At 32.7% G+C, this 15,558-nt stretch overlaps 1 protein-coding gene across 1 annotated transcript in view; it reads left to right on the top strand.

Moving 5' to 3' along the window:
- Nucleotides 1–14,141, top strand: part of LOC132934381 (uncharacterized) — a 459,785-nt gene extending 445,644 nt beyond the window's left edge. The window contains exons 6-7 of the mRNA XM_061000694.1: nucleotides 3,279–3,847; nucleotides 13,402–14,141. Coding sequence (XP_060856677.1) covers nucleotides 3,279–3,847; nucleotides 13,402–13,434 — 602 coding nt within the window. The 3' untranslated portion in view covers nucleotides 13,435–14,141. The remainder of the gene's footprint in view (nucleotides 1–3,278; nucleotides 3,848–13,401) is intronic.
- The last annotated feature ends 1,417 nt before the right edge of the window (nucleotides 14,142–15,558 follow it).

The raw sequence follows: 15,558 nt of genomic DNA, 5'->3' as shown, positions 1-15,558 counted from the left end.
ACAGGGGCCTACGGTTTTTGGAGGGCCCCAATATCTCATATACGATATTCCTACTATAATCTGTAATAAACACATATTGTATTATTTGTTTTAATATAATAAAAATAAATAATAATGTCTTCACGTTTTTGAGTTTAGAGAATTCGAATTACGAGTATGCATGAGAGAAACCTGTTTAAAACTAGGTATGATGTATAACTAATAATTATTAACTATGAAATGTAAGAAAACAATATTTTTTAGAGTTATAATAAGGTATGACTGTTTTTCATTTTTACTATCAGGTGAGGGCCCATACTAGACATTTTCACATAGGTCTCTTATTATCAAGTTGCTCCACTGTTGCAGACCATTGTCACAGTTCAATGAGTAAAGAGTTAGATAATCCCAATTAAGAAACCAGCGATTACTGATTTGATACGGTTAACTCATAAAATGCAACGTTATTACTTAAGTATTAATAATATAAAATATACATTTGGTTATAACTAAACATAATTCCAAAAGAATGTAAAATAAAAACTAAATAATGAACATTTTTATGTAATTTTAAAGAACACAGAATCATTTTCAAAAGCAATGATTCAGTTAAGAAGTACAAAAAATGGATTTTATTAAACATTAATATTTTTGACAAAATTCTAATATTATATTATTTATTGTTTTAAAACCCATCAACGTGATTTTAGTACTGTTGACAGATATAATTTATAATGTGGCACATGAATTTTAAAGTCAAACCTTCGTAGCCTGCAACATCAACGCTATATACAAAGTTTACTTGTTATCATTATACATTTCCCAACGGAAATATTTGACAACCTTGAGTTACGGCGTTTATCGTTGACACGTTGTTTTAATTTTTAATTTTAATTTTTTAAGTTTTCCTGGCACATTTTGACATCTAAACTAGATTGTCTAAATTATGTAAGTTATAAATGACACTTTTTCTTAAAGTATAGGTATAATATAAAATAACATAACAGCTTCATTTTAAATGTGTTTAAATATGGAATAGGGAGATATATAATATTATTTAACCTTTTCGAATTTGTATTATAATATTGTAGAACAATAAACTTTAACAGTTAATGCCTAAATTTCAAATGAATATTGGTTTTTTTTGAATGGAATGTGTACGAGTATCTCACTCAAAAATGTCTAAACTAATTATGATAGTTAAGTAAAGTTTGTATTTAAGTTTGTTCACATACGATTATTCTACATAGATGACCTTAAAAGTTAAATTAAAAAACGCAGCGTTTCTTTATTATGTAATTTTACAATAGTTCGGATAGACCGTTACAATAAATAACGAGAGTTAGGGTATGGAGTAAGATATTATGATTCAATTTTTGTTTTGGACATAGTTGCCGGGCTCTAAATCAAAAAAAAAAAAATGTTTATTATAAATAAAAAAGCTTTAAAATGTTCTCTGTAAGCTGTATTTACATTAATTTAAAAATATCAAAATATGTACCACGGTATATTTTGTGAACAATTGAAGTTCAAATTTAGTCAAAATCACAAAAATATGCAAATCATTTTGTAATTAAAAATGTAGGTATAAAATCTGAAAATACACACATATATATTATATACATCGGCCATATGACATTTACTCCTCCCCTAATTTATCAATATATTTGTATACCCAAGTATAAATGTATAATTTGTAAGTGATAGGTATATTGGTAATTTCTATAGTTATGATTGAAATAGGAATACCAACACTTTTAAATACTGAATCGTACATTAAGGGGCCTCGCTACTGCCGTCAATTTTAGCTGAAAAGACCTAAGGTATTGACAAAATTAAAGTTAGTTAACGTTGTCCGATTTTGATTCTGAAAAAAAATTTGTACTCACCAGAAAATTGTCTATAGATCCACGAAGCACTTTGTAAAAACTAAATTTTATATTATTGTAAACTGTAATTAAAAACTTAAAAATATCAACTTTTTCGAGTCATAATTAAAATTAAAATTAATATTAAAAACGGAAGAGGATACCCGCATTTAATTTCACTCGCACTTATAATCATTTAAAACGAACACATAGATCTCGGTCGGCTATGACAAGATTAGAAATGGCCTAAACGTTGCCCCTTAAATAATGACCGTAGCGAGGCCCCTTAACCAAACCAAGCTAAAATTAATGGCATCATAACATTCTTAACCAAAGAAAATGAAATTAGAGAAAAAAGCAACTACATATTATTATACAAACAAAACAAATATTAAGATTTAATTAAACAATGTATTGCTACTTATTTAAGGTATTACATTTATTATTTATTCATATTTTTTATCAACGTAATAATACGTAAGATATATTACATACATTTTTCAAATATATCAAATATTTCCAAACCACTATACAAAAAAATGTATAACCATACCTGTAGAATTTCTCTTACAAACCGAGTTCATAAAAATGGAGAGGAAGGGGTTTTTTATTTCAAAGTTTGGCGTATAAAGTTAAAATATAATACTCAATTTATACTCTGTCTGGCGAGAGAAAACTCCACGGCCCGATAAAAATATGATCTTCCATCCCCACCTTAGAATAATACTGAGAACCTATCTCGATGCCTAGGTGTGGGTATAATATGCGCAGAATCGGGGTGTTCTCTCGCTGGATAGATTTATATTTGTGTTTATGATAGCATTATGTTTTAAATTTGACCGGCCTCAATAATAATAAGTATGTAGGTACCAAAAAACACTCGGGACTCGATTCGTTCAAAAAAAATTTATTGGGATTCAAATTCAGGATTGGTATAATATACGAGTATAAAATGACTAAAACGTATACAACGTTATAACGACTAACACATGAAAAATATTAAGTATACATTGTTTTCTTTTAAATTTATAATAATTAGTATAATAGTGATAATAGTATAATACTGTACATTTTAAATTGTAATAATTAGTATAAACTTATAAATGAATATAACAATAATTAACAAATCACATGAACTTTGTAAATTTTCTTAAATTTAGAATAAAATCAAATCAAAACAAATTTCTCATTTGTTATTAAAAATATTAGTGTAGTTATTAATAGAGATTAACTTATTAGGTAATTAATATAACAAATTAACAAATCACATAAACTTGGTGAATACCTAATAATAGCTGTTCAGTGCAGCTATAAAAAAAACGACTTTTATACAGTATAAGTGTTTTATACTTCCAATACTTCCCTTCCAATTTCATTCAAATCAACTCATATTAATATGCAGCCATTAAAACAATATTACCCCTTTCGCAGGTATGTTGGGCCGGGACGAGACGGGCACGCCGACTGCGGCGGCGGTGGCGGCCGACGACGGTAACCACGTCGGAGCGGCCGCCGTCAGTATCGCGTCCACGTCGACACCGGTGCCGCCGGTCACCACTCCATCAACGGCACCGCCGAAGATCACGGCGACAGTGGCGAGCGTGGACAACGAACGCGGTGCGGAACACCAACCGCCGCCGACCACATCGTCTTCGTCGTGGCCGTCGGGCGATTGGATCATGAAAACGGTGCAAGACATCAAAGCGGCGGCCAGGGCCCGGGGAATAGGCGCCGGGGGCGAGGACTATGACGGCGACGACGACGGCAACGACTACGATTACGATGACCAGACAGACGACGAGATCGAAGAGATCGAAGCACCGACCGCCACGGCGCCGCCGCAGCCGTCGCGGCCGCCATTGCTTAGGACGGTGCCCGGCCACATGTCCCGGTACGAGTTCAAGCGGTTGGACGGCAGACCGAACGACGGTCGTGTCAACGGCACGTACGTGGCCGTCATCGAGAGCGATCGTCCGCCGCGCGTCGTCATCTACGACCCGGTGAGCACACATTCTGTAATATTGTACTATATAAAAAAATTATGTATACTGCGGTATGTATAGATGCGGTTTTTTGCACAGTTATAATGGAAATTCTAATTGAATGGCATGGGATTCAAATACTTTAGATTGGCAGGTGGGTTCAGGTCTACTGTACAATAGGTGTCGAGTGGGTCACTGTAATGGATGACGTGTTAAATTTGAATTAAATTATTTATATTATATCATAGTACCTATACGAAAAACAATTCTGTGCGGAGATGATCTGTCAATATCGAAGATATTATTATTGGTATATTAATATGTTTTTTCAAGTTATATTGCTATATGAAAGTAACTTATTTCACTATTATCTAGTAATTAAGGAGATTGATTTAATTTTGACTAGGTACTTAAAATTCCTACTAGATCCACTTTTCTACCCTAAAAATTTTAAAGTAGAACTGTAGAAAATCTAAGCATTTTTACAGCCCCAATAGAAAAATTAATTTGATTCTTACGCCATTGAATTAGAATTTCCTTACTGTAAATGTACGTTTTCCCTGAAGCGTCTAGCCTCACTACCGGTCCAGAAATAGGTAGGTCGGTGTCTAGACGCGGCGTCACGATACCGTGATGTACCACTGTTTGACACTGCAGGGAAACCGTACCTTGAAAAAACTGCATTTAAATATATTGGTTTGCCATGGAGGTACTAATGGTGTTACGGGACTATTCGCAAATATTGTATACTGTATGGTGTAAAGAGTAGAATTGGTGGTAGTAGTAGTAGTAGTAATAGTAGTAGAAGTAGTAGTAGTTACTTTTGGCGGAAAGCAAAGCATAGGAAGTCCTCCCCCGGTTTGACGATTCAGATAAAAAAAAAAAGTAGTTAATAATAGTAGTATCTTGTAGAACACGGATGTGACTAGATATGATACGATATTTTTGATTCCTAGCATCTGGCTATGAAAATCGCGATTCTCGGGGGCTGATCAATCAAATCGCTCTAGGAGATGTAGCAAACACGGACATTTCATTAAAGATGACTAGGAAACGGATATGAAACGCGCATCATTTAGGAAGACAGAAGGCGCCGTTGTCATATTCAGAATGATTCGCTTTCTCCAAGTAAATATTGGCGTCGGCAAGGCAGCACAGGATCTGGTGATCCGTACCACAAGGGATCATTGTGCTGAAGTGGTATTGGTCAGTGAACAGTACTGCAATTTAGGCGAGGATTTAGGATGGTACAGTGATGTGTCAGGAAGAGCTGCGATATTTGCAGCTAAAGATATAGCGATAGATGCTATTGGTTCAGTTGATATTGGTTTCCGGTGGATTAAAATAAATGGTATACGCGCCTATAGCGTCTATCATTCACCAAATGTTCCAGTGGATGAATACGATTAGTTTCTTAGTAGATTGGAAGACAGAGTGCGTAGATCAGATGGACCAGTACTCGTAGCTGGTGATTTGAACGACAAGCTGTCTGAATGGGGATCTCAAATATCAGATGAAAGAGGGGACGCTTTGTCAGAACTATCGTACTCACTAGACCTACGCATTGGTTACGTCGGTGGTCACCCTACATTTACTAGAGGAGGATCTGAAATCTTCGTATACATAACATTTGTATCCTGATTACTTTGGAGTATGGTGACTAACTAGTGAGTTCTTGATGAGGAATCGATGAGTCTACACTGGTATATTATATTTAATACCTCGCCTAGCACTTTTATTCCAGTTCCTCGAACTCCCAAGAGATGGATCTGGTGGAAACTAGACTGAGAGAGGTTGCTTACTTTCCTGGATACAAAAACAGTAACAGAGTTTAGCGATACTGACCCAACTAAAGCGCTGCTAAATGCCCTGGATGCATACATTGCAGCTGCATGTAACTACTTAATGTACATCAAAATATCATACCATTGCCAGAAAACCCGGTCCACTGTTGAACACAAGAAATCACTGAATTGTACAAAAAGTAGTTGGCAGCAAGACGGAAATTCCAAAGGATAAGGAAACGGAGGGGGCCTGACAGTGGCGATAGAAACACCTAAGGATTTGAGGGTAGCCATAAGAAAAATCCAAGAAGAGAAATTTATGTCAGCTAGTGTACAATGACACATGTGGACTGCCTTATAGGCTGGTAACCAAGAAACTAATCGGTGAGCGACCAATCTCAGGTCTCTCCTTGCCAGGTCGACTACAAGATATCGTTCAAGGTTTATTTCCTACCAGTCACTTTGTGGAGTGGCAGATGCCACATGAAACGGAGACAATTGAAGCAGTCACGACTGGTGAGTTGGTGGAGCCGGCCAACACCTTACCTTCTGGGATAGCGCCAGGTCCGGATACAGTGGGGTCGATTGATGTCGCTAATACCTTCAATACTGTACCCTGGAAAAAAATCGGAGAAGGACAAAAAAATGTACCTCCTTACCTGGTATGAATACTACGGGACTACCTTAGGGAGAGGCAGCTACAGACAACAATATCCATGTTACATGTAGCGTACCACAAGGTTCATGTATTGGCCCTACTCCATAGAATATATTTTACGATGATATACTGCACCTAACATTGCCCGAGGGAGTACGGATTATTGCGTTTGCAGATAACGTTGCAATAGTTGGATCTGTTTGGAATTAAGACAGTTCAGAGGTATTAGAGGTTTTAATAAACACTTCTCTAGACCAAATTGGTGACTGGATGAACGAAAATGGACTGACGATATCAGTAAACAAGACAAAAGCATCATGATGACGACAAAACATAGGTATAGACCTCCACAGTTTGTGCTTCGAGGCAAAACTTTGGAGCTCAAAGGACAAATGCGTTATTTGGGAGTTAAGCTCAATTTAACACTTAGATTCAAGGAACACATCTGAAATCTTTGAGGACAACTGTTGCTCATTCCCAATTGATGCCTAATGTTAAAGGTAAAGGTCCGAGACCAATAAAAAGGAAACTACTTGCCTCTATGGTACACAGTCAGCTGTTGTATGCGGCCCTCGTGTGCTCTTCGCTAGTTTTCCATAAACATAGACAGTAACTGTTAGTCCCATAGCGCTTTGAGAGTCGCCAGCGCGTATAACACAGTATCCACGGTAGCAATACTGCTTGTGGCCAACATCGTCCCGGTACACCTCGTGACAAGAGGATGGAGTGAATTAAGACGATTGCTTAAAAGTGGGACCTCGGAGGCAAGGCACATGGTTGATGAAAATATATGGAGTTGGTGACAGTGAGAATGGGAAGAATAAATATCCAAAGGGGAGTGGACAAAGCGACTTATACCTAGAGTTCATGATTAGGTAAATTGACTACATGGTGTGACAAGCTACCACTTGACACAGCTGTTGATGGAATATGGCTGTTTCCAGGCCAACTAACTTATGTAGGTTTGTCCGAGTATAAAGCTCACAATGCTTATCCTGTTGGGGTGCTATTGACGATGCAGAACACGTTCTTTAGATGCAGTCGGTAGGCAAAGAAGCTGGCAGAGCTAGAAGTCACAGTAGAACAAGACGTTACTCCAGAAACAATAATACCAATCATACTACGCAGTAAGGGCTACTGGGAAGCGGTGAAACGGTATGTTACACTAATCCTGGGGTCTACAGAGGAAGAAGAACGGTTGAGGAGGTAGAACGAGAGGTCTAAGACAGTGCGTGAACACGTCGGTCTGAGAAACTGATTGCTAAATATGTAAAAAATCGTTCCAGGTGCAGTGCACAGACGTGTAATATTGTTAAAATTAAGATCCTGTGATGTTGATTCTGATGTTTTTCTGTTCAATATTTTATTTTACATACAATGTTGAAATTTTAGTATAAGTAAAATGTATAACGCTTAATTAAATCAATAAAATATGGTGGTTCGGCCGGAAACCAAAGCAAAGGCAGTCCTGCCTCGAGTCTGGAATAAAATAAAAAGTAGTAATAGACAGAAGTAGTTGTAGATAGACAGATAAATAACAATACATATTGTGTTAAATAATATATAAGATAAAGTTTGTGTACAAGTATTACTGGTTGTTGTAAAAGTTATCATCCAACTGCAGTGTCATCCGAATGGAGTACGTCTTGTGACAGCCGGGCCATAGACGATTATTCTTTGTTTTGGTCCATAGTTTGTACTAGCAGACTCCTTAAATTGTTTTAAGTTTCAGATGGAAATATTTGAATTTGGTTTTAATCCAGTTTTGTAGAAGGATTACCAGTGTAACCCCGTATCACTATTGTGAATTAGTTTATTCCAAATAAAAAAATGATTTTATTTTTTATAAATTTCGTAGATAAATTAAAGCACCACATCTCCCCTTATGTCATTCTCTATTACTGTGCTTTCTTCAAAATTAAATGTACTTTTATTATACTGCAATAACTACAGTGAGTAGGTACCTAAACTATTTTTCCATAATATGAGACACAAATACCTACTAACATCATTACCACGATATTATTGGCATGTTCAAAAAACTACTGACTCAGTAAAATCACGATAAAATCATAAGTTTGTTAGTAGGTATACTAGGTATAGATTTTTTCATTTTGTGAAGCATTTACTACGGCGGTAACCTATTATATTATTTAAGCTGCTTTTCCGAGTTCCGACGAAGGGGAGACGATTAAATATTCATTAGCTAATATAAGTTAATTATACATATTCTGGTGGACGAGAATAAAAAATATATGCATAAGTGCATAACTACCACTTTTACGAATAATTGTCTACCACTAGGCCAATGCTGGTTGGCTATAGATATCATATTATTAAAGTTAGTTATTAAGTTGCATTGTAGTATACCTAGTATAATATTGAACGCGTTGGCACGTCATGTCGTCCGATTTTCAAACACTATCGGTTTATCGAAAACCGGACAATTTCAACACGTTTTATCAAAGTAGTTCGATTCTCGGAACGTTAAAGAAGGAATGCCGGAACATTGTTATGTGTACTCTCCGGCGGCAGACGGATATTAAATTATTTATTTACACAGGTACATATATTGTTATTACTATACTGTTGCGCGACACGTCATAAATTATTTTACATAATTTATTTTAAAAACACCGTTCACGCGACTCTATACACACGAACGGGTACCTATAGTATATACGCAGTATTCTAAAATAAACGTTACACAATCTGAGTGGAAGTAAGACGTGTATTATTGTCATATTATTTAAAAGTAAACAATGTACCTATTATTTAATACGAACAATGTGCAGTCCACGATTACTGAAAACACTATATGTCAGCGCAGTGGCGCCGATCACCTCATTTATCTATGACATATTAAGTCATAGTAGATTTTTTCGATTGGGAGGGGGGCACCACCACTGTGTCAGAGTAGAGTTGTTCAATTTTAAGCGAGATTTTTTCGTCAATAGTACTGAATGTACTCCTGTAGTTCCGTTATTTATTTCTTAATTTTTTGTGCAAGTATTAAAGTTTCACTCATGCAGAGTACACTAAATCTGTACGACAGTTTCACTACCTATTTATATATGTTATGTATAATATGTATTGTATAGCAATAACACATCAATCCAGCAGTAATTCAAATAATCGATAACTCTAAGACATCTCAAATTCCGAACACCATAATATGACTGAGTATAAAAAATAATACTAAGACCGGGGCCTCTCCACTGGGAGTGATAACCCAAACATGCCTTGTAAATATCTACCCAAATACGTATGCCTTTGAAATGTATTTTTAAAGTTCAATGATTGTTGTAATCAAAAAAGCATTGGGTGATAAAAAATAAAGTGTAATATAAATATATAGAATCTATATTCTAATAAGAATAAGGTAAGCTAATAAATTACGTAATTAAAACTAATACCTTTTTTTATTTAATTAATCGTGTCAATATACCTACTAAATGTTTCTACAATATATTAGTACATATACGGGCTTATCATTAAAATAATTTAAAGGAAAATAAAGCGATATCGTGACACATAATATTCTATCTAATTTTACATAAAACTATAGCTAAAAATATATTCCCTAACTGATTTAAATTTGTACATGTAACTAATGCACGTGCGAACATAGTTTCTTGGTTATGTGCAATAAAATACAATGTATTATGACTTACCTACTTTATGTAAGTATGTATGTAATGACTTGTATCTACGTACAAGACGTATGTTTAAAAATTCTTCTATCATAATATATCTGAAAATAAATATATTATATTAATATATCCACTAAATTATATAAAAACCATTAAAATTATCATTTACATTTAATTTTTTTTTAATATCTAGTATGAATAAATTGTTATTTATTATTTGAGAGTATGAACGAAGTCCCTAAATTAAAGCCCATAATTGCTTCAGTAAAATAATAACCTTACCACCACAAAAAAATATTCATAAAATCCCTACCTAAAGAAAACCCGATAAAAATCGGTTTGTTAGCTTTTAAGTTAATCGAGGACAAACATAACAATATAAGCCCTATTTCTTTATACTTAGTATCAAAGTATAGTTGATGTAAGTAGTAAATAGTAAAGTAGTAACTTACTATTATCATTGGTGTTTATAGTTAATAGTTATTCTACATATTTTGTAATAGATATTAACCCGTTAGATTATATAGATAGAGAATATTATATTAAGACAGCTGAGTTATACAATGAAATTGAATTCCGTTTGTGAAATGTTTGAAGCCAGAAGGATATTTCTCGCAGTATACTTAAAAGGCATCTGTCAAAAGTATTTGTTTGTGTTTTGAATTATATTTTTGTTTGAAATAAGTTTCGTTTCAGTTAGCGGGCGTAAAGTATGAACGCACTTTGTCTACGTCAAACTATTCCACTTGCTCGGCCCCGTCCGGTCCACGGAAAGTAAAATTGTTAACAACAACTTTAGCCCCTTGTTTACAAGAAATCCTGAGGAAAAGGGATAATGAACAATTATTTGGCCAGTGGTATATCGCGGCCTTCTTAGCGATTTTGTCATTAGTGAGCTTAAAACTTTTGATGCGATTAAGAAATGATTAAAAACAAAAAAAACTAACACAACGGCCTTGCACCGAGCAGCATCACAATAATTCCGTGAAAAGTTGCGGTTCAACGTTAACAAATATTATATCCTCTACCCGCCACCAACCAACATTCCCCTGAAATCGCCTTAATCCGTTCTCGAGAGCATTATATCTATATATCAAGATATTCGCAAAAACACACGCTCACTATACATATTCCTATGCAAGAAAGATATTCTTTTAAAAGTGATTATTTAAAAGAGCATTAACATTTCGAGAAATATTTTTTTCATCAATTTTAAAGCAGAATATTATTTTTATTAGTTATAAGCTCTAACTTGATAAGTAATTTAAGTTTATAATACCGGAGTGGAATCACACTAAGGCATAGGTATCCCACAATATGCAGTCATGTATATGCTCATATATTATGTACCATTAACTACACATTCGAAGTTTTATTTGTATACATTCATATTCTTAAAAAAATAGTCTGCTTTAGAAAATTCATATAATCAAATATTATTATGTATGTTGTCATTCAAAAAATTAAAGCACTAATAAATAATAGTAAAAAATATACAAAATATATTTTATAATAACTTTAAATTAAGCAAATATTATTATCCAAAACGTTGATAATTAACACCTTGTATTTATATATGTTGGTGTGTATAGTGCACTGGTGTGTGTGTGTGTATGTTTTTAGTATAGACTTTTCCTTGTTTGTTCGAGCGCGCTCAAAGTATTTATTTGTACAGCTATCTGAAGAGATGGCACAGCCGTTCAAAAACATTGGCCTAGCGACCGACTTATGTCAAAAACCAATAACTGTAGGCACATTTATATATATATATACGCAAGATATACACGCACACACATGTATATGTACATTTATGTATGTATGTATATAAAACGTAATATATATATTATGTATTATGTACGCATGCATACACAGTATAACCGCACTCCGCAGTCTCCTATATAGTCATAATATGCGGTGTTTTGTATCGCCGAGTCAATATTAAGTCATACGGATGTTATCTCTTACCTCTGGGCTATTGCTTGTTTATTTATTCTTTTTTAGTTTTTGACTTTTACTGGTAAGTATAACGTGCGCACGTTGTACCACAATATACACTGCACTGCTCTAGTGCTGTCCATGTGTCCCTATTGACTTCATCAAATTTTCGTGCCCATGCCTACACCTTACGGACGCCAATGGTATTATGTTATCATAATGGGATGGGCAAGTTACTCGATTAGATGTAACTGGAAGGTAACAAGTCACATTAAAATGATTATGAATTTAGTTACAAGGTACAATTTACTGTACAAGATACATTGTAAATGTGTACGTAATTAGTTACAAGTTACATTTGCAGTAACTAAGTATTTACATCTTAATTATTTATGTTTATTTATTCAAGAAAATAATGACATTGGTATAAATGTATAATATATTTATTTGTAGTGATTCGTGAAAAAAGTGCATCATATAAGTTATAACTAAAATGTTAAAGTATTAATATTGAAACATATTAAAACATTGGTTACAAAATGTTACAAAATGTCATAACTATTATATTTGGTTAGATCACATAAAATACATATAGGTACTTATACATCAATTGCAAACTATATAATAAATTATGTCGACACGAAATATGGATAACACATTCACACATACAGAAATTATACACCAATGTTAAAAATCCTATAGACTATAAAATAAAATAACTATAAATTATATAATTTCAACTATCATTTTATAATCGATGCTCATTATACTATAAAATAATATATTAAAACTACAACAAATAACTTTGTTAATATCGTCCAAATATTAAGTAATTTATAATTAAATGTATTTTTAGGTATAGTCATAAAGGTATATCTTTTATTGAAAGTTACAATAAATATTGTAACCAGTTACATTTTAAAGTTACTCGAAAAAGTATTATATAACTGTTTATAAGAAGTTACAATTATGGTATTAAGGTTACGGAACTTTGGTACATGATTACTGTCCAACCCAGTGGTGGATTTGAGGGATCAAATAAAGTCGGCAAATCCATAAGAGGGGCCTCGTACAAAATGTATCTGTAACATACTACCTACGAAATTGTTGTTTAACCTAACCTACCATAACCTAATTATACATAACATAACAACGGTAAATGATATTGCAGTTTACCATATAAAATGTATTAATTTGTTTGTGGTAAAATTTTGAAAAAAATTAAGTATATCATTTAGATGGGCCCCCGTATACGTCATATTAGGAGAAAGACCTCGTCAAATTTTGCCGACAGCCGACTAAACAAATGTTTAATCCGCCGCCGGTCCAACACTGTATGTTGTTTATTTCCAACACCACGCGCTATTTTACAGATTTAAAGTATTTTATTTCGTAACTATACGAAGTACACGCACGTATAACCTTTGCATGGTATTATTATTATTATTATTTATATTTTATTAGTAACGTCGCTAATGTGTAAAAAAACCCTAATGGAAATTCGACTTGTACTGATTAAAACGTTTCGATGTGTGATTACAGGCGAGGCAGAAAAAACCAAGAACCGACAAATAATTCCATCAGAAGACAGTGGATGACGGACTTGCAAATGGCAGCTAAAAACCGCCCGAAAGAAAACAATTTTTCCGCATAGTAATACACACACACATACACACACACTCACACAAAAGAAGATTTTGTTGTATCAATCAAATGATAAATTATTGTTATAATACAGTATTACATTATAAACACGTCTGGTTAAACATATTTCTCTCGTTCATATTTTAATGCGTTTTAATTTTTCGATGTTACGACCAAAACTGACACTGTCACGTATTAATTTTTAATTAATATATTATAATAAAATTAAATATCATAAGTTGTAATTATTATCGTGTGCTGTATACACATACGAACAATACATTTTACTGTGTGAAATATTAATAATAAAAATAACATTATATTTATAATTATTATACTACAAATAAGCATTACAATACTTAATATTATTATATACTAATATATTATATCATACGCTGAAGTTAATTTCTATATTCCGTACTTACTTAAGCATTAGATGATAATATTATGATGTCTGATATGATAATATATTAGATAATACGTATACGCGTGTACGATATAGATCCGAATGTCGATTTTCATTTTGTTCCCTTCTTCGAATCCGTTTATCATATATTATTATTATTATTATTATATAATTTATTTATGCTGTATATGTGTATAAATAAATGAACAAACAAAAAAATGTTATCTTATCTTGTTTCATTCGTCAGACCACTCTTGTGTAATTGAAGTAAACATAACAGATTTTCATCCTCGTCCATCCGACCACCGCAGACTACACTATCATAAGCTTTAAATTGTCAATCCTTAGCTATACAAATTTAACATTTTATAAACTTTTATCTACAAAATAATTTGTTAATTTTAGAGATGTGGATAAACTTTGTAAAACATTGAACTTTAAATGTTTATTAGAATATGTATCTTAAATATTTTTTAACTATACTATTATAACAACTTATAAGGAACCTCGTATTAAATTTTCAAGCATTTTTACCAAAGGAAAAGATTTTATTGGCATTTAAAAAAAAAAAAACTAAAAAAATTTATAAATTTTAAATGTAAATACCTAGCTCAAAACGACCCAAAATATTTTGAAAATTTTATCTTTTATAGAAAATTATAGAATGAACATTTTACGGTAATTAGTTTTTGAGTTAAACCAAAAAAATTTAATTAATTTTTTTTTTCCCTGCGCTTATATAAACTGTTAGGGATTTTTTACTTTGGACCCCCCAAAATACCAACTAGATACAATTTCCACCATATAAGATTCTAATGAAATAAATTTAGACATTTTTACTGCCCCAAAAAGTCGCGACAGACAACAAAAAAAACATTTATCATTGTAAAATCAATACATTCATCGCTCAGAATCTAAAATATTAATATTTGATGCTTCCGATAATTTTTTTTATACATAAAATTAATATTTAGAAAATAAAATATATTTTTAATCTGTTATTGTTTTAAGAAAAAAATTAACTAAACGTGACAATAAAATGAAATAACTTATAAGTAATAAATTATTTCATGATATAGAAAAAATTTTAACTCGTTATGTAATTTAGTTAAAAGTAAATTAACTTTAGCTTTTAAACTTGTTAATGCTTAGGTACCAAGCCTTGCTTATAGGTAATTCACATGTAATTTTCTGGTATTTCATTATACTATAATATACCTATAGGCTATAGGTAATTTATGATACCAATTCCAGCGACGGAAACGATGGCAGTTGTTCTGTTGGTTGATGGAAAATGAAAATACATATAAAATTATCTAATTAAACGATAGACAAAGATCCAGCGACCCGGAATGGTCGTGCTAAGCATAAAAAGAAAAGACCTATTACCTATATTGATAGTAATTACAAACATTTTCAAATCATTTAAACCTTCATACATCTACTTAATAAATTAGGTACTTACCATAAACATATTATCTTTAGCAATTAGTTCACTATGTGATACAACTCAAAAACTAATCGTTCAAAAAACAGAAGTTCATAATATTATCACAGGATCATAAAAACTCAAATATTCAATAATTTTAAAATTTTAAAATGTCCAAAAATCAGAATTCGAATAGGTACACACATAATTTAAGCATTCA

Source organism: Metopolophium dirhodum, chromosome 1 (genome assembly GCF_019925205.1).
Source record: "Metopolophium dirhodum isolate CAU chromosome 1, ASM1992520v1, whole genome shotgun sequence".
In the NCBI taxonomy this organism is placed as follows: Eukaryota; Metazoa; Arthropoda; class Insecta; order Hemiptera; family Aphididae; genus Metopolophium; species Metopolophium dirhodum.
Note: the sequence above shows the minus strand (reverse complement) of the source record. Positions and strands in the feature narration are given on the sequence as shown.